Source organism: Micromys minutus (assembly GCF_963924665.1).
Source record: "Micromys minutus genome assembly, chromosome: 30".
NCBI lineage: Eukaryota > Metazoa > Chordata > Mammalia > Rodentia > Muridae > Micromys > Micromys minutus.
In genome coordinates, this window is record NC_137965.1 from 20,331,264 (window position 1) to 20,356,068 (window position 24,805).

General features: G+C 47.2%; 1 protein-coding gene across 1 annotated transcript in view; it reads right to left on the reverse strand.

The window, feature by feature from the left end:
• Positions 1 to 24,805, reverse strand: part of AGPAT4 (1-acylglycerol-3-phosphate O-acyltransferase 4) — a 95,089-nt gene that overhangs the window by 11,990 nt on the left and 58,294 nt on the right. The window contains exon 3 of the mRNA XM_080941679.1: positions 6,834 to 7,003. Coding sequence (XP_080797805.1) covers positions 6,834 to 7,003 — 170 coding nt within the window. The remainder of the gene's footprint in view (positions 1 to 6,833; positions 7,004 to 24,805) is intronic.

Below are 24,805 nucleotides of genomic sequence, written 5' to 3' on the forward strand. Positions count from 1 at the left end.
AGGCATGGCCCCAGTACTGGGACACAAAGGTGGGGGACTGTCTGTGACCCCGAGGTAAGCAGAGTCTAGGGGGCAAACGGTAATGGCACACTGGAAATTTGATTAGTCCCTCCTGTGACAGCGACACACACAGGGCATCTTTGGGATGATGGAGATAAGAACAGAGCTCAAAACGATGACTCAGGTGTGGCACTGGGTACCAAAGGGTTGGGAGCCCGACGCTATGACGTGGTACATCTTTCTTTCCAGGGCCTCAAATGCAGGAAAATGGTATGGAGGTTTCCTCCCAGGAGGTCCTGAGAGTCTCTAAACAAAATGAAGCCTGTTCACGATTAGTCACAGCCACGGGGGGGGGAAATGCATAGACCAAACTCGAAACAAAAGCACTCTCTAAGAATTTCTTTCTCTCAGGCTGGAAATAACCACGCATCATTTATCAAAACCCAGCCTGGTATACAGGGTCCCCCACCCCCGCTCGGCCTCTTCCCTCCCTGTGGCGAGCCCCAGACTTTTCTAGATTTGACAAAGTGTAGTGGGGAGGCAGAGGAGGAGTGTTTTGTGGCTAAGAAGTATGCTGAGACCAGCAAGGGTGTTTTCCCCCACTCTTCTCTGAGGAGCTGTGGTGCGGCCAGAACAAAACAGATAAAAGGAGTTCCTGCCCTCATCACCCGCAGTGCCCTCCCTCACCCTCACCCCGCCCCTTACTATTCTGAAAGGCTGGCCTGGATACTTCTAGAAAGGCCTGATGCCAGAGTATCTGGGAAGATAAGCAGAAAGAATGGGGAGGGGGATGTAAACAGGCAAACAACACACACACACACACACACACACACTATGCCTTACAAGCAGAAGATAATGAGACACCTTGCTCTGACAGGTGTCTGGTGGTGTGGCCAACTGAAAGATTCCAGGGGCAGGTGTGCAGGGCCCTGGAGAGGAAGAGATGGGAGTGTGTGAGGGTAGTTAGTGGCGAGCAGATGCCACTGGCTAGCGTGGTTTGCAGAGGGAGGGAGAGGGGCCAGTGCTGCAACAAGGCTGCCTGGCTCACTCATGGCCAATACAGGCTAACTTAACTGACTTGCCAGGCGAGTTGGTACCATAAAAGAAGCCCTGCCATGTCTAGCTTGTCACTTTAGGGCTGACTCCTCCTCTGTGTGAGCTCCCTGGGACTTTACCCAGGATTTTCTTCGTCACCTGGTAGGTTCTTTATCTGTGTAACACCAGGTCCTTCCCCTGTACTACTTCCCACCCCGCCTGGGTCAGTAAATGAACCATCAGGGCCTAAAGTGACACATCTGTCCACTCCAGCTGTTACAACAGGGCCTGCCAAAAGCTGCAGACAGGGTGCCAATTAATCTTGACTGAGTAGTTGTAAGAAATGAATTAGTAGGGCCCATTCTCAATAGGAGGTGTGTGCTTGGAGTTCTTCAATGATAAGCAAGGGGTGTTAGGCCTGGTAGGGATTCAGACCCCAGACAAACAACTGAAGTACATCGTTTACACACCAAAGCAGACCTGGCCTCCACCGGGTCCTCCCAGCATCCCTCAGTCCCCTACCTGGCATACGGTGCCCTCTACCCTGAACTTTCCAGCCCAGGGGCAGGGCTTCTCCTCCCCCAGAAGTTCTTCTTCTCTATATAATGCAGACATTTTGGTCTCTCCTTCTCTCCCTCTTTGTGTGAAGGTGCTTCTTTCTCTTCTTCTTCCCCTCTGTCTCCTTTCCTCATAGTGACTTCACTGGCCTAGTTCCTTGGGAACTGTGAACTCTGTTCAATAATCCTGACTTTATATATACTCTAATCTGACTTGAATTGGCTCATTTCACCACCAGGACCTCTCCCCTAGCTGGTGGCCAGTATCAGACCTTTGAGAACTGGGAAGTTGAGGGCCACCTGCTTCATGACTAAGCCCACCATCAAACAATACACCAATCTCATACCCCAGGATAATAATCATTTGTTTTGATATTTTTTTTTTGAAAGAAAGAAAGAGAAAAGTTGAGTGGGTAGGAAGGTAGGAGGGAGTTTGGGAGAGAAGAAAAAACATGATCAGAATATATTATCTGAAAGAGAAATTTTAAAAACTTGGGAAATAACAGTTCTTTTCTTTGGCCTGTTCTTTGCACAGAGAAATGCAACAAATTCTAACCCATTCTCTGGCCAGGCTTTTATTTGCATCACCTGAGGGATGTTTACCAAGAGGAGGAAGAGAAGGTCTCAAACAAAATGCCATGATACGGTGGGTGGTCTCTAAGATGGTCCTGTGACCTAGAGGTTTCCCTGGGTGTGGGCTGTGCTTCGAGTTCACCTCTCACAAATGGAATCTGATAGAGAAGACCTCATTGCACAATGCTGTGACTTCTGCTCGGGGTGCTAGCTCCCACTCTTTGGCATTGCATACACCCTGGACAAGAAGGAGCTTCTGTGTCCAGGGAAACCCTTCCAACAGGCTCATGTGTCAGGGACCGAGGCCTAGACAATAAGCCTGTCACTAAGCTCGAGGAGGCTAGCCAAGACATGCCAACGTTTCAGATGAGAACATCACTGGCAGTCATATGACCACAGCCCTGGAGCTCTCCGATAGAAACCCATCTGGTTGGTGCCCGCCTCCCCAAAAAGAGACAAGAGTCAACAGTCTGCACGCCTGTGCTTTGCCCTGCTCGCTCTGGAGACCACATGCTGCTGAAGATGACTAAGACACATAGCCCCATTAAGGATCTGAGGCAGCATCTCCCAGACAGCCTCCGTTAGCAGCGCGCTGCAGCCTGGGTGACAGAGGAGCGTGCTGACAGCAGCCACAGGCTGGCACATCGCTGACGGAGTGCTAGGCCCAGCACTGGCCAGACACTGTAGTTTGACCTTGGTGCACTCATGCTTCACTGAGGCAAAGAGACAAGCAAATGGGACCTGAAGTTTTTGGTACACTGTGCCCCATGGTGACACACTCATTTCTAGGCTGCAGGTGGCCCCAATAGGAAAGAGTCAGCCTGTGTCTAACAGTCTCATGCACAGCTTTTGACTTCTGTCCCCATCCAACAGTGATGACTCATCCCTGCTGCTGTTCCACCTCTTCCTCTTTTCCTCCCTCCTTCCTCCTCCCCTCCCCTCTTCTTCCTCCTTCCCTCCTGTTGTTCCTCCTTTCCTGTTCTCCCTCCTCCCTTCTCCCTCTTCCCCTCCTCTCCCTCCTCCCTTCTCTCCCAAAACCTTGAAGTCTATGCAGCAACGGTGCTGGCTGCTTCTCTGATGTTTGGGAGAAAATGGGCAACTGATCCACCTCCTCTCTCTTCAGTTCCTTTGGGGCACACTAGAGCAGATGACACCACACACACACACACACACACACACACACACACACACATACTGCAGGGTGTGACACTGCCCTGGGTTAAAGTCTCCCCAACTCCACACCCATTACATCCAACATAGGTCATTCAAACTGAAAGATAATAAAAACTCTAACATTCATTAATAAGTCACAATGTTGATCTGACATCCTTGGCTGGCAGGAGGGGCCATGTTCTGCTTTGGTTCGTCTGTGTCTTGCCCAGTGCTCACAGGCAGAATGCCTTGAGCTCAAAGCCTTGGGGAAAAAACTCTAGACTGAGACAGTGTCTCTGCTCCATGAAGACCTGGCCTCCTGGTTCTTTCAGCATCCCTCAGTCCCTACCTGGCATACCTTGCCCCCAGCCCTGAACATTGCAGCCAAGTGACTGGGCTGCCCTCCCCCAGACATTTTGGTCCCTTTCTCCTCCTCCCCGTCCTCCTCCCCCTCCTCCTCTTCCCTCCTCTCTCCCAGCACATGTACTCCTCCTCTTTTTCTCCCCCCCCCCCTCTCTTTCTCTATGATGATTTCCCTGGCCTAGATCCTTGGGGCCAGTGAGCTCTCCCAAGAGCATCTTCCCAATAAACCGGCATTTAAAATAATCTAATCTGGCTTGAACTGGCTCACTTGGCCAGCAGAGAAATAACCTATCACAAGGAAAGAGGCGAAGCTTTGGAATCAGATTTGCCAGTTGCTCTCTTGCAAACGCAACAGCAATGGAGGCTCTGGAGTTTGCTGGGAAGTGTGGGAAAGTGAGTGTCTTAGTCGCTGTTCTGTTGCTGTAGAGACACCATGACCAGGGCAACTCTTACAAAGGAAAACATTTAAATGGGGCTGGCTTACAGTCAGAGCTTTAGGCCATTATTGTCACGGCACAAGCACATTGTGTAAGTAGTTGGTGCTGATCAGTAGCTGACAGTTCTACATCCTGATCAGCAGCAGAAAGAGTGATGACACTTGGCATGGCTGGAGCATTTGACCCCCCCCCAAGACAAACTTCCTTCAAGAAGGCCACACCCACCCAGCAAGACCACACCTCCTAAGGCCACTGCTTGGTGACCCAGTGGTTCAAATCCATTAGCCTAGGGGGACCATTCTTATTCAAACCACCACAGTGTATAAGGCTGGGAGCTGTGGGGTCATATGGTTCCCCTGTGTGGAGCAGGAAGCTCCTGGGGCCTCAGAGCGCCCTACCACAGGGACAGGAAAAGCCAACATATTCAGAACAGAAAGACCCTCAAAGCCATCTATCTCCAGATTACCAACTGCCTCCAAACCCAAGACGTCAGGGAAATGGGAGCTTTCTACCTCACCCGTGGGCTCAGCCAACCAGAGGCAATGTCGTCTGCAGATGTTAAACAGAACACTCCAGAGCCACATACAAAGTTTAATATGCTCTACACTGTGGGTCGTGACTATCGTTGCTCTGTTTAGTTAATATTCACCTCTCCATATCCCTGTGTGCTAGCCAGACTCTTAGGTGAGAATATGCACATACACAAAAATATCACACAGCACATATAAGGTCTGATATTAGCCAGAGTCAGATGTCCTTGGGATGTCTTTGAATGTGTCCCCCATGGACAAAGGGGGCGCCTCTGTACTAGAATTTTCATTTTTCTTCTGAAAATGTAAATGAACACAAATGCAAATGTAGTCATGCACACAGACACACACACACACACACACACACACACACACACACACACACGCAGACACACACTCTTTGAGAAAACAAAATGGAGAAACAAAAGAGCTCCTGTTACCAGAAAGCTTCACCTGGTTGGAGGAAGCAGAGCCACTAATTCTCTAGACCCTTCCCATACCTCGTAGTCACAGCTCTGTATTCTAAACATAACTCCTCTGCGCATGCACTACCAAGATCACTTGAACTGCGATTAGCCTGCCTCTCTGTCGGCCATCATTTTAAATGCCAAGCTTCACATCCAAGTCCTCAGGAGAACTTCCGGGACCTTTTCCATCCTGGGGCCAAAATACATTTGCTCCTGTGACAATATCCAAAAGGCTTTTGAGTCATTTAATGTGGTACAGGCTCAGGCACGACACATCTCAATGTGTTAAAGATGGCAAAAGCCAGTCGGAGAGACCCAGTTATAGAAGCAAGGAAGCTGCTTCCGAGAAGTCAAACTAATTGGAGGGGAACAGGTTTTTGGGAACAATTCCAGATTCTGCCATTGAAGCTTTGCTGCTCAGAGACTTGGCATTCTTAAGCCTGCAGCCAATTCAACATGGGGTGAATTGTGCCTGCGAGCTAAGCAATTAAGGAGAGGAGCTGGAGCCAAACTACACAAGTCCCAGTCCAAATCCGATTACAGCTGGATGGGCAGACTACGAAACTCTAATTGAGGTCCCCTCCACCATTCCCCCTCCCCCCAGGAAAGGTGTGGGTCCTCTCACACCTGCCTCTGTAAACCTTACTGGGCACGTGGTGCAGTGGGGTATGGCCTGCCATTGCTCACAGGACATTAATCCTGACTCCAAGCAAGAACTGGAAGCATTATTGAGTTAATATTGTCAACTGGACTGACACCATAGCCGTCACTCTCAACCTTCCTAAGGCTGCGGCCCTTTAAGAAAGTCCCTCAGGTTGTGACAATTCCCCAGCCATAAAGTTATTTTCGGTCGCTACTTCGGAACTGCAATTTTGCTGTTATGAGTGGTAACGGAAATAGCTGTGTTTGCCTTAATGGTCTTAAGCAACCCCCTTAAAAGGGTCATTCGGCTTTCAATGGGGTCATAACCTGTAAGTTGAGAACTGCTACTCCAGATCTACCTATGAGCCACACTTCCAGGAACACCTGTGGGACATTACCTAGATTAGGATAACTGAATTGGAATGACCCACCTTTACAGGGGGTAGTTACGTTCCCCCCATAGCCCAGGGCTCTGGAATGAATCAAATATATATATTATTATTGTATTATATATATATATATATATATTTGTATTATATATATATATATATATTATTGTATTATATATATATATATATATAATACAAGCTAATTCATCTCTGCTACAGAGGAAATGGGACTGACTGGCTGCCTTACACTATGGCTGACAAACTTCCCCTCCAGCGAGGACTGCGCCCTTAACCTAGCAACTTTACCTCCTAAAATTGCTCTCAAGTTTTTAATCACAGCAAGAAGAAACAAAAAATGACCAATACAAACAGCTTTTGAGTGCATTTCATACTATAAAAAATTAATTATAAATAAATAAATAAATAAATAAATAAACCGCCTTGCCAAAGCCAGGCATGGGAGTGTATGCCTCTAATACCAGCTCTCTTGGGAGCTGAGGTAGGAAGATAAATCCTAGAGCAGCGTGGGCCCCATAGCAAGATCCTACCTCAACCTCTGCCCCATAAAAAAAAAAGCAACAACAATAAACTGTCCATTCTGGAGAGACGGAGAACAAACGGCAAGGTGCAGAGCAGACTCCCGGGAAAGGAGGGCGTAGTGTGAAGAGTGAAGACACATCCCACTTACCCCCAGGATCCCAAGACGTTCAGCCAGGCTCCAGCCGCAGAGAAAGTCGATCTCAAACTTGTGGTTGAGAACCACGATAGCGTTTTCCTTCCCATAGTGTGGGGAGGCCTTTGGGTCGGTGTAGATGGTACACTCCGTGCCTGACCACCACTCCAGAAGCATCACCAACTCTGTAACAAACCACAAGGACACACACACGTTTACTTCACTGTCTTGGAGTCCTGGGTCCGAGTTCCTTGGGCCATGCTACAAGACAAAGCTAAAGACTAAAGTTGCAGAACATTTCAGCCAAGATCCCAGATGGTGAAAGGGTTTCAAAACAGAAAGGTTATATATAAGCAAGATCAAGCAACAAGTCTGCAGGAAAGAGAGGATGCTTCTCTTTATAGCTCTTAAGTAACTTGGGAGAAATAAGAACAGAGTCTAGATTCACCCACATCTGTACCCATGACTGCATGAGTTGATGTATATACTCTAGAAAATGACTAACTGATAGGCTTCTAAACTCAATCAAAGAACCAACTCCTCTCCCACTGATGGCACACCCAAGGCACCAAGAATGACCAGCAACCATGGTGGTCCCTTTCAGTGACAAGGGTTACTCTGAGGTGTCAACCAGTCTGGAGGCTTTAACCAAATTATTACCATACTCTTTGGAGAGGTGTGTGAAGAGTAAGACTTGTTTACAGGTGGCAATCAGTCTGAGGGTATTCTTGGGTTGTGCCTTCATTCGAGGTGACCAGTTTTTTTGTGGCTGGTTAGTGTCAGGAAAAGACTGCGTGGTGGAAACTCTAGGTGTGGGGTTGAATGTGACTATCGACACAGCCCCCTGAAATGAACTGTTAGAATGGGAGGTGTTGGCAGGCAGGCGTGAGCTATGAGAGTCCACTATGAGGTGGAGCCATTGTTTATAGTGCTTAGTGGGGTACACGCTCTGTAGAGGGCTCCTACATCCACTATACCCCACATGCACACAAAGACAGCTGAGTCTAACCTTGGTTTCCCTGGAGACATCCTTCTCTTCCAGACTGGAGGCTGAATATGGAGCAATAGAAATATCTAGAAGGCCTCATAGTCTAGCTTCTACGCAGTGGCACTGTGGGCTTTCTAGAAGCCCATGGTTCTGTCGTGTCTTGTCTTTGGGGAGCAGATGCCTCAGGGAGACTTGTGAAAATTGCTGGTGGTCAGGACCATCCAGGTTCCCTTCTAGGAAGGGCACCTGGGAGGTGTCAGAGGCTACCAGGTAAGGAGAATGACACTGACCCTGATGACCTCCCTGTGATCATTGTCAAAGGCTTGCCCCTGTGCCCTGAGGTTGAGTCACTGAGGTTGGAGACCCACTGTCCTCAAGGTCACTAAACAGAAAAGGTAGAAAGAAGACTAAACAGACACACTGTACTGTGGAGAAACATCTGTCACCTCAGGTCACTCCCATGGACTGATTCTGCTGAAATGACCCAGACATTTCTCCCCTGCCCAGTCTGTAAATCTGGCATTGCACATGACACCAATAGCCACCAACTCCTCTTGACGGCTGACAGTCTCTCTGGGGTCTTGTCCTATTTAAACACAGGCCAAAAAACCTGACTCTACTACAACTGTAGACATGGGAAGCATCTGACACATCGCCTTGGGCCTGTAGGTGAGATGGAGCCCCACGTGTGGGTTAGGCTTGTAGCTCCATCATAGCCAGTGAGTCCGTTCTGGAAACAGAAGTCAGGCATGGGACAATGTCAGGTGGGTCATACACAGGTGAGAGGCCACCCTATCTTTGTATTTTTTTATCTTTGTATTCTCAGGGCTGGCTCTTCCAAGACCCTCTGACTAGACACTTGGTGTGAGTCACCATGGTCCTTCCAATACATGTCATTTGAGGAGGCTATAAACGACTGTATCCTGCTGCTTCCGGCACTTAGAAACTGCTTTTGCTGGAAAGTACCATCTCATCAGGTAACTAAAAGCAGGCTAAAAGCCCGACACCCGTGCCTTCATCCTGTGTTTGTCTGCCTTGTCGTAAAGCATTGGGACAGACCTGCCTAACTCTGGAGGTAGGCCTGTTTGTCCCTGAGGGGTGTCTGTCTGCACAGTGGTTCCTTAGCCGTTTCATCCCATTCAAGGATGAAGGCACAGACATAACTGGCATGTCACAGGCCACGTTTACCGTATCCTACCCAACACCCACCTCTCAAACTGCCTAGCCAGGGTCTAACCCTGTAGCTACCTTAGAGTCCAGGGACATGGAGTCTTACAGATGACTCCATGACCCCCAGCAGGAGACATCACTGCAGAGTGAGATCAAGTAATCAGAGCTCCCGGGGTCCACACCCTGCAGAACCCGCTGAGATACCAAGTGGTAAGACCACTGTCTGATCCAGGCTGCCCAGTTATGCAGATCTCATGTCCCTGCCCCAGTTCCTCCTAATCAATCCCTAGGGCTCATGTTAAGTGCCACAGAAAGGCCGAAATAAAGAAGACAAGCCTTTCCCGCCATTGCAGCATTACTCCGGGTTGCTTTCTCTGAGACAGGACTAAACTGAGATGTTTGGACTCCCGGAGTTGTGCCTCTAGACCAGGACTTCGGTTACTGTATAAGGAAAGATCCATTCCACTGGCCGTGAAGGAACCTGGGTTCCATCTCTGCCTTTGTTCCCCCTCCCAGGTTAATGTCCTTCCCTGTCCCAACAGACCTGGGTTCCAAGACCCGAATTACCCACCCCAGCCCTGCCTCAGGGCAGGGATGCATTCTGTTCTGCACACCCCTGTGGGTCACCTGACCCTGGCTGCAGCCTGGCTTTCATCATCTAGAGCTTCCAGGCAGCCCGGAGTCTCACTGCCCACATGCACAAGCTTCAGAGGGGGCCGAAGTATCGGAACACACATCTGTCCTGTAGCTGTGTGTCCATCCTAAGTAGTTCTCCCAGAGAGCTGGGAAACAAGGCACAGACCTTGTTTTGCACCACCTACTTCTTACCCACATGCCACTATCTCTTCGATTTGGAATAAACCAGCAGAGAAAGGTCAGCACTTGTGAAGCCAGAGGATAGGAAAGGTTCTTTCCTGAGCGGGAAGGCTAGGGAGGCATTCTGGGTTGGCAGCAATTCTCAAAGCCATTGTCTCATTTCTCACGTTTCAGTTTGCCCAATGCAGCCCACATCAGTTTTCCCCAGATTGTTCCCGGGGAACAGTGGAGTGACAGCTGCCCCTACTCAGAACAGCTGCACCTGGTGTCCAGCCCTGGCCCTGGTTCCTAGCTGCTAACATATTCTTCAAATTCCTGGATCAGTCCTTGGGCACTTGATACCAGGAAGGGGTGTGTTTACAGGAAATGACATCACTGGGGAGGGGGAGAATCCCAAACTACTGCCTTTGAGAAATAATTGAAGTCGAAACTTTTAAACTCTGCCCACCAATTTGGTTTTGTTCTGTTTGCGCGTGCTGTTCAGCCTAAAAGAATTATGGGTAGGGAAAAGGAGACACGAGGAAAAGAGGAAGGAGGAGAGGGAGGTACACGTAACATCCCAGAAGAACCATTTTGTAAATGATGATACAATTCAGAGAGAGAGGACACAATGGCTTACAACCCCCACAATGAAGACGCCAGCACACTGAGTCTGAACCCAGGTAGGGTCCCCAGAGCCCAGTGTGAGTCTCCGAGATCCTGGACATCTAAAAGCCATGACTGTACAGAGAAGGAGACAAGACGAGGCAGGGTGAGACCAGCCAGGAAGGACCACATCTTGACCTTGGTCAAACCTGTGCTCAGCTTATCTACCAGGTAAAGATGAAAATACATTAACCCAAAGGCTTGCAATCTCTTAACGTCCTCAAAGCCTTAAGCATCTGCCTGCCACGCTGAGACTCTCTCTGTGGTACTATTACTGATGACCACAATGAACACAGAGTAAATAAGCCACAGGGAAGGACCTGGGGCACAGAAGATGGAGGAGGCGTCCACATCAGTCCTCCGGAGTTGTCTGTGGGCTTCAAAATGCAAGTTTGAGAGACTTGTGATTTTACAGAGTGCAATGGGTCTCTGACGCTTCGACCCTTTAATACAGTTCCTCGTGTTATGGTGACCCCCTCCACCAAACATAAACTTGTTTTGTCGATACTTCATAACTAATGTTGATGCTGTTGTGGGTTGTCATGTAAATATCTGATGTTCAGGGTATCTGATGTGGGACCCCTGTGAAACGGTTGTTCGTGCCCCACCCCCAAAGGGGTCATAACCCACAGGTTGAAAACCACTGACAGAGTCTACAGGTGACGTCCCACCAGGAGATCCCAACCTGATGCTAGCAGTACCAAGACATCCAGAAGCACCTTGCTTGTTCCTGTCCCTCTTTCGGGGCTCAGCCAAGACAGCCTTTCTGGGTGAGCTCAGCCAAGTCTCAGTCCAGAGCCTTCTTGTTTGCTTGGGTTCCACTAACTGAATTTGTGTTTTGATTTCAGGTTTGGGCAGGGCTTGGAGCCAGTGTGGAATTTGTGAACAGGCCCTTGGGTGATGGTGTGGCTCAGGGCACAGCAGCTACTGTCTGGCTCTTCTTGACTATGGGGAGGCGGGAAGATAGACACAAGTCTGTCTCTAGTACTGGGAGACAGTTGTCACAGCCTGCACCGGGCTCTTTCCAGATGGAGGCTTTTGAGGAAGAGCGGTTTAATGTCTAACCTAAATATCATCCGTCAAAAGTTTTAAAAGAGCCCTATACATATACAATTACATATACAATGGTACTTACTGCACGTATATGTAATGTGTGCTTATTAAAATTAGCTGACACAAAGGATTGAGTTGGGCCTGTGCATGTCTATAGATGTATGCAGTTCTGGTCTCCGAGCAATGACCTCTGTGCCTGGTAGGGCCAGGGTCTAATTCTCAGGATGAGGCAAGTCAGCAGGTCAAAGGTTTACATGGTATGCCTAAAAGTAAGGCCTGGTGCTTCATGTTCTCAGGGGACACAGGGAAGAAAAGTGTGGGAGCATTCAGACCCCGAGTACTCACCAACCTGGTGCCCTGACGTTTGGGCTTCTGCGAAAGTCCTTTCCCCGGAAGTGGTAAAGCCTGCTGAACCTCAGCACTTCCGTCTCTGACTGCCCACTGAGATAGATGCCACCAGCCTAATATCTGAGCCAGCTATTGAGAAACTGACCAATGGGAAACTAGACTTCATGTCAGTTAATATACTGAGGAAGGCATGCGATTTAAAAGTCAATTACGTGTTTCAGGAACCTCCCAGTTTTTGACCTATGGCTGATGGAAGACGCTGGGTGTGAAAGAGGTGAAGCTGTAGATGCTGGGGTCCTGCTGTGCCAGACACAGGAGGGCTGAGGACTAACAAACTCGGGGTCATGGGATTTAGTCCTTGGATTGCTGGTTCCCAGCGGCCGGGTTTCTTATCAGATGCACACGGCTCACCTGGAGGCCCAACTGCCTTGCTGGAGTGTTTGGCTCTGTTAAGGACTTACATCTAACTTCTGGTTTGTAGGGACATCAGCAGAGGGAGGAGCAAATGTGGAGTGTAGGCATGATCCTGGCCACAAGTCCATGACAAGAAAAACCGTGAGTGGTGGGAAAAAAAAAATCTCTAAATTAAGACACTTTGAAGACATCAAAATCTGAATGTACTTATGGCCTGATTTGAACACTCTATTTTTAAAGGACGTTGCAGAAAACAATTGGAGTAACCAATTGCAGGATATTAACAAAAATAACAATTATGCTACTGATCTGCTATGGAGCACAAAGTCTCATGTAGAGGCCAGAGGCTGACATCTTTAATCTGTTTTTTACCTTATCTTTTGTGACAGTGTGTCTCACTGAACCTGGTGCTCTAAAATGATTCAGTCCTAGCTCCTTAAAATTTTTTTTCTAAAAACATCAGAAATTACCAGTTTTGCTGAGTAGGCAGATTGCACTTGTAATCCCAGTACAAAAGGCTGAGGCAGGAGGGTTGCCATGAGTTTGAGTTTAGCCTGGGCTATACAGTGAGACTCTGTTTCAAAGCAACAACAAAAATAAGCTACTGATCTTTCAATTAAAAAATGTGTATAAGTGCTCCATCTGTTATGTATATATACCATGTGTGTGCCTGATACCTGTGGCAGTCAGCAGAGGGCGCCAGATCCCCTGGAATGAGAGCTACAGAGGCTTTGTTTTTATTATTATTATTTTTTTTTTAGAAAAAAAGAGCATTTTTATTGAAATTTCAAGCTGCATCTGAAAAATCCAAATCCAAATCCTAGTGACACACAGCAGGATGAGGTGTCAGAAAGTGGGACGTGTTCACTGTCATAGACCCTCGTACTTACACAAGCTTCCTGGGTGCATTTTCCAGGCCCTGAAGGAATCAAAAGCATTTACTCTTCTCATCTACTACAGGACTCTATCTTTTGATTAACCCCAAAGTTTCCCACAAAAAACTTGAAGAAAAAAAAAAAAAGAAAACCAAAACCTAAGCAAAAATGTAAAGTCCAAACTGGTCTTCTCTCAACCCCATTCCATGTAGTCAGCACCAAGGAATGGTGGGCTTGGCATTCAAAGGGGGGCTTCATTTCTTCAGTGGACAGATTGGGGAGGGGGAGAGGCTGTAGCAACAAGACATCTGTGGCCCATGGTGAGGCTGGTCTCCCTGTCCCTCACTTAGATCGAGTCTTGTTTAACCTAAAGGACCAACTGGATCAATTTGGTAAACTAGCGCAGTCAAAAATTTAGCTTTAAGAAATAAGTGACTAGTCAGTGCTCCCAAAGCCGGTTAGGCCTTTTAACATGTAGGCGTATGTATATATATGTATACATCACTACACTAAGATATAGATCAGACCCATGGGTATATATACACATTTATGGCCATATAGAAAAACTATGCCAATACTTTATGAGCGGTTATTCTGAAGCTGTAATTCCACACTGGTCTGTGCACAAAGCTGTGCATTAGACAATAGCAATCAACAGAAGGCTGATTGGCTCAATCTCTCCCATCCCTGCCCCTGTCTGGAAAAGACAAAGGAGAAGAGAGAGGTTGCGTCTCCTTGAAACACAGTGGCTTCTTCATAGGAACAGTCATTGTCGGGTGAAGCTGTGGAAGATGTCCATGGAAATGAAAATGCAGACCCTGCACACAGCTCTGGGGCCGTTCCACACGTCATTGTGAGATCCTCCCCTCAGATAGCTTGGGGTGCTCCCTTCATGTAATTGAGGATGCCCCACATCTCTGGGTTCCTCCTCAAAACAGTTCCAGGGCCTTCCAATCATAACCTTAGGTCCTTCCTGCACACAGCTCTGGGGGCCTCTCCTAATACCAATTGTTACCGTGAAACCTTCTACTCTGGTAATAGTGGTATTCTGTACCTGCTGAGGTGAACGGGTAAAATATTAGGCATACAACTTACATTTAATTTCCCATAAACTGTGTATTATCTGCTCACACAAACATGACCGTGCAGCATCCGATGAAAGACATACTTGTAATAAATTATGAGCCATGTACCACTGGAGCCAAATACTAAAACATTATTTGCTGTTTACCTGAAATTCAAATGTGGCTGGTGCCCTGAGTCTCTTATTTGTTAAGTCTGGCAATCTGAGCCCTTATTGGCCCGGGAGTAGCCATGGCAACAAGCCCTGATGCAACTCATGGATACAGCTTGGGAAGATGAGGAAAGTAACCTCGCAGGAGTGAACAGCTTCCAAGAGGGCATCAGGGCTTTCATGGGCCACTGGTGCCTGGCCAGATGGTATCTACAGATTACAGAGGATGGCCCACAGTTCTGGGGGTGCGCTGACTGTCCAGAGCTGCTAAATCGCCTGCCCACTGAGGGTCCAGGCCTCTTCCTCTGTTGGCCTCATGTGAAGGCAGGACACGTGTTTCTCAGAACAAGTCACATGGGTAAATTTATACTTAAATTACAGCCCAGCCCCTGAAAAACAATGTCACCTGTGTATAGTCTGAGCTCGCCGGTAGCGTTATGAATCCCCCTCTAAAGGCCCTTGCTGCCTGGCAGCCCTGGGAACACCAGGAGTCATTATGTGGACTTTTCTTGGTCATCCTATGTGGCCTTTGGTGTGGAGAATAATGGAAGTGTGGAATCTAGGGGCTCAAACATATGGGTCAGTAGAGCAGTGACAATGAAGCAGGATCATACAGTTCAGGGTGACAACCAGGAGGACCCAGGCAAAGGCACTGATCAGATGAAGACATAAGGAAGGAGCGAGGCTTCTAGCCCACACGCTGTAGACAGTAGAGAAAGCTTAGACCGCTTCGCACAGAAACTCATTTCTTCAGTGGCACAGTCACATGTGAGGGTTCATGCTCCTCTACTAGATGAAGAAACAGGGTCGCAGTATAAGCGGCCTGTCACAGGCCACCAGAAAGCCGAGCCTTCTACGATCTGTGTGCCCTTCTCACATGACGAATCTGGGTGGCGAGGGGCCACAGCAAGAGTGGTACCCCCTCCCTCTGTACTCTGTGCCCAATTCTGTGCCTTTACTTTCTCCCACGCATTGCCCGGGCTCTGAGTCTCAGGAACAGGTATAAGATCACGCTCCCGGACTCATGGCAACCCTCCATATTCCCTAAAAACCTTTCCACAGCACCTCATCTCTAACTTCTCCTGCCTTTCAGCATTGCTACAATTTTAAAAGTTTAATCACGCCGCAGAAGCTACTCTGAATGGCATGTTAGTACAGCCAGGCCAACACCCCCCACCGTAGCCCCTTTAACTGGGATTAAGGAAAAGAATCCAGTGTGTTAGATGCTCCCTGAAGCTCTGGGGGTAGGAGAAAACTGACTCAGACTAGAGGCGAGACACACATCCTTTCTTCTCCTTACCTGTCACAGCCCCGGAGACATCGATTGAATAATTAGGTTAAAAACACAGTCAAGATTAAGTTTCAGCTATGTGACTTTTGTAGACCGATTCTTAAAAGTGTCAGTGACAAAGATTTCCTCAGCAGTAGACTGAGTGAGCAGGAAGGCAGCCCCCAGACTGAGTGAGCAGGAAGACAGCCCCCAGCAGCCACATCGGTTACTATGTAACTGCAGGAGAGCGCTCCAGAGGCTGCAGAATGGAGCCGCAGGTTGGGTCTCTGTTGCCTGGACAGACTCTGTAGTCAAGGGGCCGCTTTTCCAAATGATCATGGACAAATTAGCTATTCTTCATCATTCTTTCTTTCCCTCTCCCTCCCTCCCTCTCTCCCCTCCTCAAAAGGCTCTGAACTCTCTACATAGCTGAGGATTACCTTCAGCTTCTGATGCTAGTGTATATAAGTACAGAGGTATGCTAGAAGTAAAATGCGTGCTTTAAACATGTATAGGTATAAACCACTAAGTCTAGATTGTGTGATCCTGGAGACTGAATCCAGGACCTTGTACATGCTGGGCGGTGGCTTTACCAGCTGTGCGACACTCTAGAAACTGTTTTCCAGGGGGTTCTTTAACAACTGATTCACATCTCTCTCCCGATTAGGGTCAGGGCTACTGTGCACTGAAAGGCTTGGTTAGATGTATGAGGTCCCAACTGCACACCCTCATCTTCCCTTACACATCAAAGGCCCTTACATCATCTGTCACTCTTTGATAAGAGATCTGTTGTCTTTTGCCTACATTTAATGTCTTCCGTAACTCTGCTGTTCTATAATTTCATTGCAGTGTCTCCTAGTGTGACTTCCCTTTCTCCACAGATGGCACTGAATTTCCTGAACGCTGGATTACCAGTTCTAGAGAGTTCTTAGCCCTCCTTGCCTCTTTTCCTCCAGCTCCTATTAGACCAGCTGACATTTTCTTCATTTGCTTTCTGATGTTTTCTCATTTCTGTATTTCTATCATATTCCTCGCATTTCTCTGATTCATCTGTAGTCCATAGGTTGGTTTCATGTGTGTGTAGGATGACAGTAAACCTACACATGAAATTTTCTTAAGTTTATTTATACATTTGGCTCATTAAAACAAAATATAAAAAAACTAACAAAAAGCTTCCTAGGAGCTAGGGAGATTGACTCAGAAGGTATGAGCGATTGAACAAGCATGACGACCTTTCAATCCTCCAAACCATGTTTAAAAAAAAAAAAAAGCCAACCACAGTGGTGTGCATCTGAAACCCTAGCACGTCCATAGAGATGGGAGACAGAAACAGGGGAGTTGGCTAAAAGCTCACCGGCCAACCAGCCTGTGCACAGAGATGGGAGACCTCGATTCAACAGGTGGGAGGAGAGAACTGATTCCCAGAAGTTTCAGACCACGGGAAAAATAACAGTGCATGCACACACGCATATGCATGAATGTGTGCACATGTGCATGAACACACACACACACACACACACACACACACACACACACACTCACTCACTCACACGCAACTTTATACGAGGTTACAGCTACTCAGGGGTCTGGCTTTGTGTAGTCAATATCTCCCATCTGACCTTTGACAAGCTCTAGCTTCCATAACTGTTCTGGATGGCACTGGAAAGCCAGATGCCCACACTGCCACAGAACATACCCCCAAACACATTTCCAGTGCAGTGTGCTACATCTCCGGGTTCCCACGTCCCCTGGATTTTACCTGAAGGTACTTACTACCTTGACAAGTCTGATTCTTTGGAAAAGAATTTGAAATATATATTACCTGGTGTTTCAGCTACTTCTAGATGAAGGACAAAGTACTCTAAGGTGCTGCACATAGGAAATGGGATTCTGGCCTACCTTAAGGTAGGCTCCTGAGCCTTTCTTCCCCTGTGTAAAAGGATTTGCTGGCACTGTCCCCGGCTGTCCCAGGATGGCAGCTGCAGCCCAATGAGCTGTCAGCATTTAAAATGGGGGCAGTCTGAACAGATAAGATTCAAAAGTAGGGTCTGCAGAGGTGGGTCTGGGGTTTAAAGCACTGGCTGCTCTTCCAGGTGGCCTGTGTTTAGTTCTCAGCACCTACATGATAGCGCATAACCTTCTGTAGCTCCAGGTCGAGGAAATCTGAAGTCTTGCACATGTATGGCTCAAATACCAGGCAAAATGTTCACATATAAACACGATAAATAAATCTAACAAAATGAGATTGATATAAAGTTCACAGAAACCCTTTGTCAGCCTGGTTGCTAAGTGTACCTGATGTTCCTCCACTTCCTCCCTCCCTCTCTCTCCCTCTCTTTCTCTCTCTCTCTCCGTGTGTGTGTGTGTGTGTGTGTGTGTGTGTGTGTGTGTGTGTGTGTGTACACTCATGCATGATACCCTTACATGTTCATCTTCCTCCACAAAACAGTTACTTGAGAGAAGATATTTGCTTTGTACATTTCTATCACTGGACTTAGACATTTATGACATGAACAGATGTCACCTCTCCTTACATCAATACAAGTGACTCTTTAAGAGCACAGCCTCTCCTTTACCATGGCTTCTAGTGGCTGGACCTTTCTCCAGGAAACCCCAGCCTCCTGGACTCCTTCCCAAACTGACTGGCCTCTCTGAAAGGATGAAATGGACATTCTAAACTTGGTGTTGTGATTTTTCATTCAACTTCCCCATGATCTTTCCTCCTTGACCTATAAGGGCTGCTCTGAGCATCCTGGCAATGTCTGGGGCTGTCTGGGGTCTGGTCACCAGGGTGGCTTTTTTACACAAAACTGTGCCCCCTCAGGTTCTATCAGCAGCAAAGGGAATAGTCTTTTTTCTTTCATATGATATATGATAAATTATATCATGTTAATAGGGTAATATCATTATATGTTATAATACATTTATAATTATATCATGTATATTTATAAGCCATTGTAATTTATAATATAATCATTATAATTAATAGCATCAATAATAATGTGATATAACTGAGTTTAGCCCTATCAGAAGCTTTTAGGGTAGGATACTGGCTTCCATCTTTAGGGCAAGTGTAGCTTCCCCCTGGCAGAACAGATGCAAATGTTCTAAAAGCGCCAGCACGCAGGACAACTGGACAGGAATGCAATGCTGGACTCCCAACACCTAAACAAACATTCGGTAGGTCTGAGCTATGTGCTGAATTTAGGTCATTCAAACCATCTGGAAACACAGCAACCCTGTGACCAGGAGAAGTGACATCCTGTAGTGCAGAAGGGCCTCTGTAAGAGCTGAAAGGATTTCTTGAAGTGTACTTGATGACCTGGTATATTTGTGATATGTGCAGTGAAACCAGACACAAAACTAATCAAGCGTCCTGAGAGAGGAGAGCAACCTGAGGATGTGGACTGCACGTGTGTGTGTGTGTGTGTGTGAGAGAGAGAGAGAGAGAGAGAGAGAGAGAGAGAGAGAGAGAGAGAGAGAGAGAGAGGAGGGGTGGGAGTGGTATTCCCTCTTTTGCCCTGAGAAGGAAACAATCCCAGCATAGACCTATGTAGCAAAGCTTCTTCTTGCAAACCCCAAACTACACACGCCCAGAAACCTCAAAATAAAAAAAGGAAAGCCCAGTTTTTCCTCTTTATGGCTCCTGCTCCCGGAATGATGACTCTGAGACTATTTATTATTTCTTTAAACGCTTAGGCCATAGCTTTCCTTCTTCCCTGACTAGCTCGTAACTAACCCAGGCAATCTATTCTGTCTTCCCCATGTTCGGTTACATCTCCTTCCGGTTGCCTTCAGAATCTCTTCCAGCATCTCTCTCAGCTCATCTCTTTTATTCTCACTCTTTCCCAGAATCCTCTCTCTTCCTGCCAGTGTCCCCACCTCCTATTTCCTGCCTCAGCTCACTGGCCACTGGCTGTTTATATTGAGATTTATAAGAGAGTTACATCAGACCAGACCCATGAGCACTGTGTACCACCGAGACTGTCTCTCCTTTGGATATTCAGCCTTGAGGAGTCAAGCAATAGTCATGATGTTGCTGGCACTCACCTCGCTGTTTGAATGGTCACCCGGTAGCTCCTTATCCAGCTGTGCGTCTGACAGCTGCTAGCACTTGGCATTCAAGAACCTCTGAAGGGTTAGAATTTGGGAACTAACGTCACTTACTGGGCCTGAGAACCACAGTCACAAAACTGAAAGGTGGCTCTGACACACCTCCCTTGAATAGTTTGCAAAGCCTCTTTTTAAGAGAATTCTTGCCAGTTGGGAAAAGATGGAGGTGGGGACCACCCTGGATGACAAGGGATGCTAAGTGTCAGGTCCCTGCTTGAAGAGCAACATTGGGGATAATAATGCAAAGCTGGGTGTGGAGCCAACTGCCTGCATCCCCAATACAGGAAGTGGAGGCAGGAGGATTGTGAATTTGAAGACAGCCTGGGCTTCATGGTAAGTTCCAGGACAACCTGGATATGAAGGAAGCCTCCATCTCAAAAATCAGTCCATCAGTTAAAAGTTTTAACAAAGATGAGAGAGGAAGGAAAGAAAGCATTTTAGAGTTTGAGAGCTGGGGGAAGTCCTAAAGAATGTCACAGAAAGGAGCGAAGAGACCAAGAATACAGTAGCAGTGAACAGCACAGAAAAGTGACTTCACAGACAAAATGGGGTTGGGCAGTTAAGCCAAAGGGTTAGAGTGTGGGGTGGGGTGGTGGGACAACCTAGGGTTCCAAACAGGTCAGAAGCAACATGGGGGTGAGAGCTAGAATTAATTAGAGGTTCAGTTCACCATGTGAGCCCCCAGAAGCATGAGAAGCCAGCCTGGAGAAACTGAGGCTGCCCTGTGTCTCAGGAAGCAAACACTGGAACCTACTCATAGGGACTTGTTCCTCTAGGAGCTTCATGAGGTTCCCGGACTGCCCCAGACAGTGTCCCCATGTTCTTAGAACTCAGCGTCTCAGGAAAGAGGCTTGATTGTGGGCTAGAAGGCAGCAATCATGGGGAAGGGAAACGATGGCCAAGAGAAGTGGGCTGTAAGCATCCCCAAGGAGACGTCTAGAGCAGCAAGTTCTCAACCTATGGGCTGCAAACCCTTCGGAGTAGCGTATCAGATATTTACATCACAATTCCTAATAGCAGAAAAACCAGTTATGAAGTAGCAAAGAAATAATATGGTTAGGGTCACCACAATATGAGGAACTGTATTAAGGGGTCACAGCATTAGGAATGTAGGGAGCCATAGAGGAAGTGTCCATATAGGAGACAGAGGTGGCTTTCCCCCTCAGCAGAGCCAGGAAGCAGAGGAGACAGAAAGACAAGGGTGGGAGACAAAATACTTCCCCCATTGACCTTCTTTCTTGAGGCACCATCTCCCAATAAATCCATGGTATAAATCTACCAAGGGGAAACTTCTTGATTAAGTAAGACACCCATCACCAGGCAGACAACCCCCAGTATTGCAGCCTGCAGGGGACATTTCTCAATCATAGCCTTGTTGTTTTGATTTGTATTTTAAACTATTTTTTTTTCTTAAATCTTCTATTTGAAAACAAAGGAACCAGAATAGGTTTTTCTATCAGAGAGTTTTGTGTTTCTTGTTCTCAGTTGGAAAGGCGAATAAGAAAATAGTTCTCAGCCATTACCACCCAGCTCCTCTGCCTCATGATATCCCCTCCCTGGGGGACATTCTGGCAATGTCTGGAGATATTTTAGGCTGTCACACTTGGGGGAAGTGTTGCTTGCATCATCAGGTGGAGATCAGGGATGCAGCTAAGCATCTTACAATGCGCCTACTGAAGTTACCCAGCATCAAATTTGTCATGCAACCACAGTAAACCTGTTTTATGGTTACTGACCATCACAAGGATGAGACTTGGGGTATCCCTCCTGCTAGGGTTCATATAGCTACACAACCACTCTTGTATACTGGCCCCACGATCTACTATTTGTGATACCTCCATCTAGTTACTTCATGCTGCCTCAGTTTCCCCATCTGTCATGGGAGAGTGCCTAAGATACCTTCTGTTTTGTGACCTCTTTTCCATCATCCCCCTTTTCTCTAGCCAAGTGTGTAAATGTTCAGCTGAGAACTGACCCCAGTTGTTTTTTTTTTTTTTTTTTTTTTCAAATGTATACCAGAGCATCACTTTATGGGAAGAGTAACTTAGTTCTATTAGCCAGGATTCCATATCTGAATTCTCTCTAGGAAACCCATGAAGTAACATATATCAAAATTGCTGCGATTACAGATTCCCCCTCTGGCAACCTAAAAGCAATCCATACCACAGTGTGCATGTGGCAAGATTATCTCCATGAATGCCAAGCATTTGCATGCCACCAGCCTGTTAGAAAACCTCTGCATGAAACAGGAATGCCTAACAACCCAGGCTTTTCAAAGGATTCCAGTTTGCTAATTACAGAGAAAAGACTGGCCTCTCGGTCTTTCCTATATAAATGGCACAATGCAACATTGTATCTAGCTTCCAGAGACATAGAAAAGCCGGTGGGCATGCTGGGCAGCTTACCTCTCCAGCATCTCTCCAAGTCACACCCTCCCCTCCTGGGGAGGAACATAGTTCTTTCCCTGGCCAAAGCACAGGCCAATGTGGCCAACAGTCAGGGAAAAAACCACAAGTGGGCACCTAACCATGGCTGGCATAACAGCAGCTGAGCTGCCTACTTGGCCGTGCTATAGCACTCAGTGATTTAATCAAAATAACATCGGTGCTGCTACAAAGGGGTAGGTTTGTGGCAATATACTCACATGCATACTAATAAACACATATCGATCCTATTAAAAGTCTGGCTAATAGGGGCAGCCCATACTGGTGGCAGCAGGCCGAGATAGGTAGGGAAGGAGGACCACATCCAACATCCCAGCTAGGAAATCCGAGTCACATCCCTACCCAATCACTTTCCTTACCCCATCCCACCAGAGCGCTAACTCTCTATAAAGACTTTATATTCTTTGGAATCCTGGGACAATGCTTGCTTGTGCTTTAGAAGTTTCCCTTCATCACGACCAGAGCCACAGGGGGATGGAGAAAGGGGGACAGAAAATGATGCTGAAGTGTATTTCTAGAGAAGCAAATTTGACATGAGGATGAAGGGGTCTAATAAGGGTGGATGGAGAGAAGGAAGGAGAGAAAAGAATGGGAAAACAAGGAAGTCCACTCCGGTCCTGCAGTGGGGACCCAAGCAGGCAAGCGGAGCCACATGCTCCTCTGATGGGAAGACTAGGAGACGAGCAGAGAACACCGATGCTGACATATTTATCACCAGCACTGGATGCATTTAATGAGCGTTATTAATATTTTAAACTAAGCTCTGTGTACCAAACAACCCTACAGAAAGGGTTATTTACAAGCCAGAAAAAAAAAAATGGAGTAGGCTGTCTAGACTTAATACTGTTTTATCTCCAGATATCTGTTAAGATCCTAATTATCTTCGAGAAGTTTGGCCCAGTGTCTAAGCGATCTGGCCCGGACCCAGGAGAACCCAAGCATGGGAATGGTGTAGACCAAGTACAGACTCCGAGTTTTGAGCCAGTGAGGACCGAGGTGTTCCTGAAGCAATCTAGTCCACTTGGCACAAGGCCATTGTGTGGCTCTAGCTTCTCAGAAGGTCTTTGTTTTCTCCTGGCATTTCTGGTGCTAAGGACTGAACCCATGCTTTGTGCCTACTAGGCAAATGCTCTGCCACTGCGCTGCACCACAGACCCTAGGCATTCTGATTGTCCAAACTCACAAGCCTAGAACAGCTGGTCCCTGCCACAGTATGGGTTATGAAAGGTACCAGAACAACTCACTTGTGCCCAGGATGCTGGTGACTGCACTACCAATCGGAATGAGCCCAGACAGAGCTGAGAGATTCCTCCATCAGCTGCTGCAGGAAGCCCCAAGCTTCTGGCCACCCAGCCAGCTAACAAACTCATCATGACTGAGCAGGGTGACAAGGAAATCCTGCCCCATTGATCTGATCTGGTTCCCCTGCAGTATTGACAGTTCGGGTCCTTTCTAGAAAAAATACTGCTGGAGGTGGGGGTAGGGCACTAAGGCTTGTCTAACAGCCTTAATTCTGCACCTAATCAAATAAGGTGGAGTTTTAGAAGTCATTAATGATGAATGACAATTTTCCCTGGGACTGGATTAATGAATGTTATGGTCCCCAGGGAGAGTTAAAGTATCTGAAGGAAATTACAGGGACTGACTCTTTTTTTTTTTTTTTTTAAAGTCTTATTTTTATTCAAGGAGTACTTCGGGTTAAAAATAGAATACAGAAAAAAGAAACTCATTTATAAAAACCAGAAGAAAAGTTGGGTTTTCTGCCTCTTTTATTCGTCCCTTCTGGCTTCAAGACTGTGATCTCAATTACCCTAGCAGGAGTTTGGTGGATGTGACCTGGAACTCTGACGTCAGAGAGGTGCTTTTAAAGCTAATGTAAGCATGTACCATGCTAGTATGGAAAGCCTTAGGGTCAGGAGCAATGGCACAAGACCCTGCAGTTTGTGTTTCTGTGTGTGTGTGTGTGTGTGTGTGTGTGTGTATGTGTGTGTGCATATATATGAGATGTATATGTATGTACACATTCACATGTGGGTCAGAGGTCATACTTAAGTGTCACATCTCAGGCCACTATCCCCCCCCCCCCCACATGCACACACACTTGCTATTTGAGACAGGGTCTCTCACTGGAACCTTGGATTGCTGAGAAAGTGTGCTAGCTTCCCAGCAAGCCCTCGGGATCCACCTGTCTCCACCTCCCCAGCGATGCATTTCTATCGTGTGCCAGCACACAGCATCTCCTTGTGGGTTCTAGGGATCAAATGTAGATCCGAGCAGCTGATTAACTTAGCCATTTCCCAGCTGACTCTGCATTTTTTTTTAAAGCCATTCCAGGATAATGCCCAGGATGACTTAATGATTCCCTAATCATTGTATGTAAAGGCCAGAACATAGTCTCATTTTTTTTAATGACTCTAGTCACTCTCCAACCTCACCAGGAGGAGTCCCCACTGAATGGACAATGGCCCAGGCTTTGGCCATTATTCCCACCCACCCCCCAATTCTTTTCCTATTTCTTATGTTCTCGTGCCCTGATGGTCTTATGTGCGCACACCTCGAATGGACACGTTCTTCCATGCTGTCATGACAGGCTGGACACAGCAGCTGCCTACAGCTG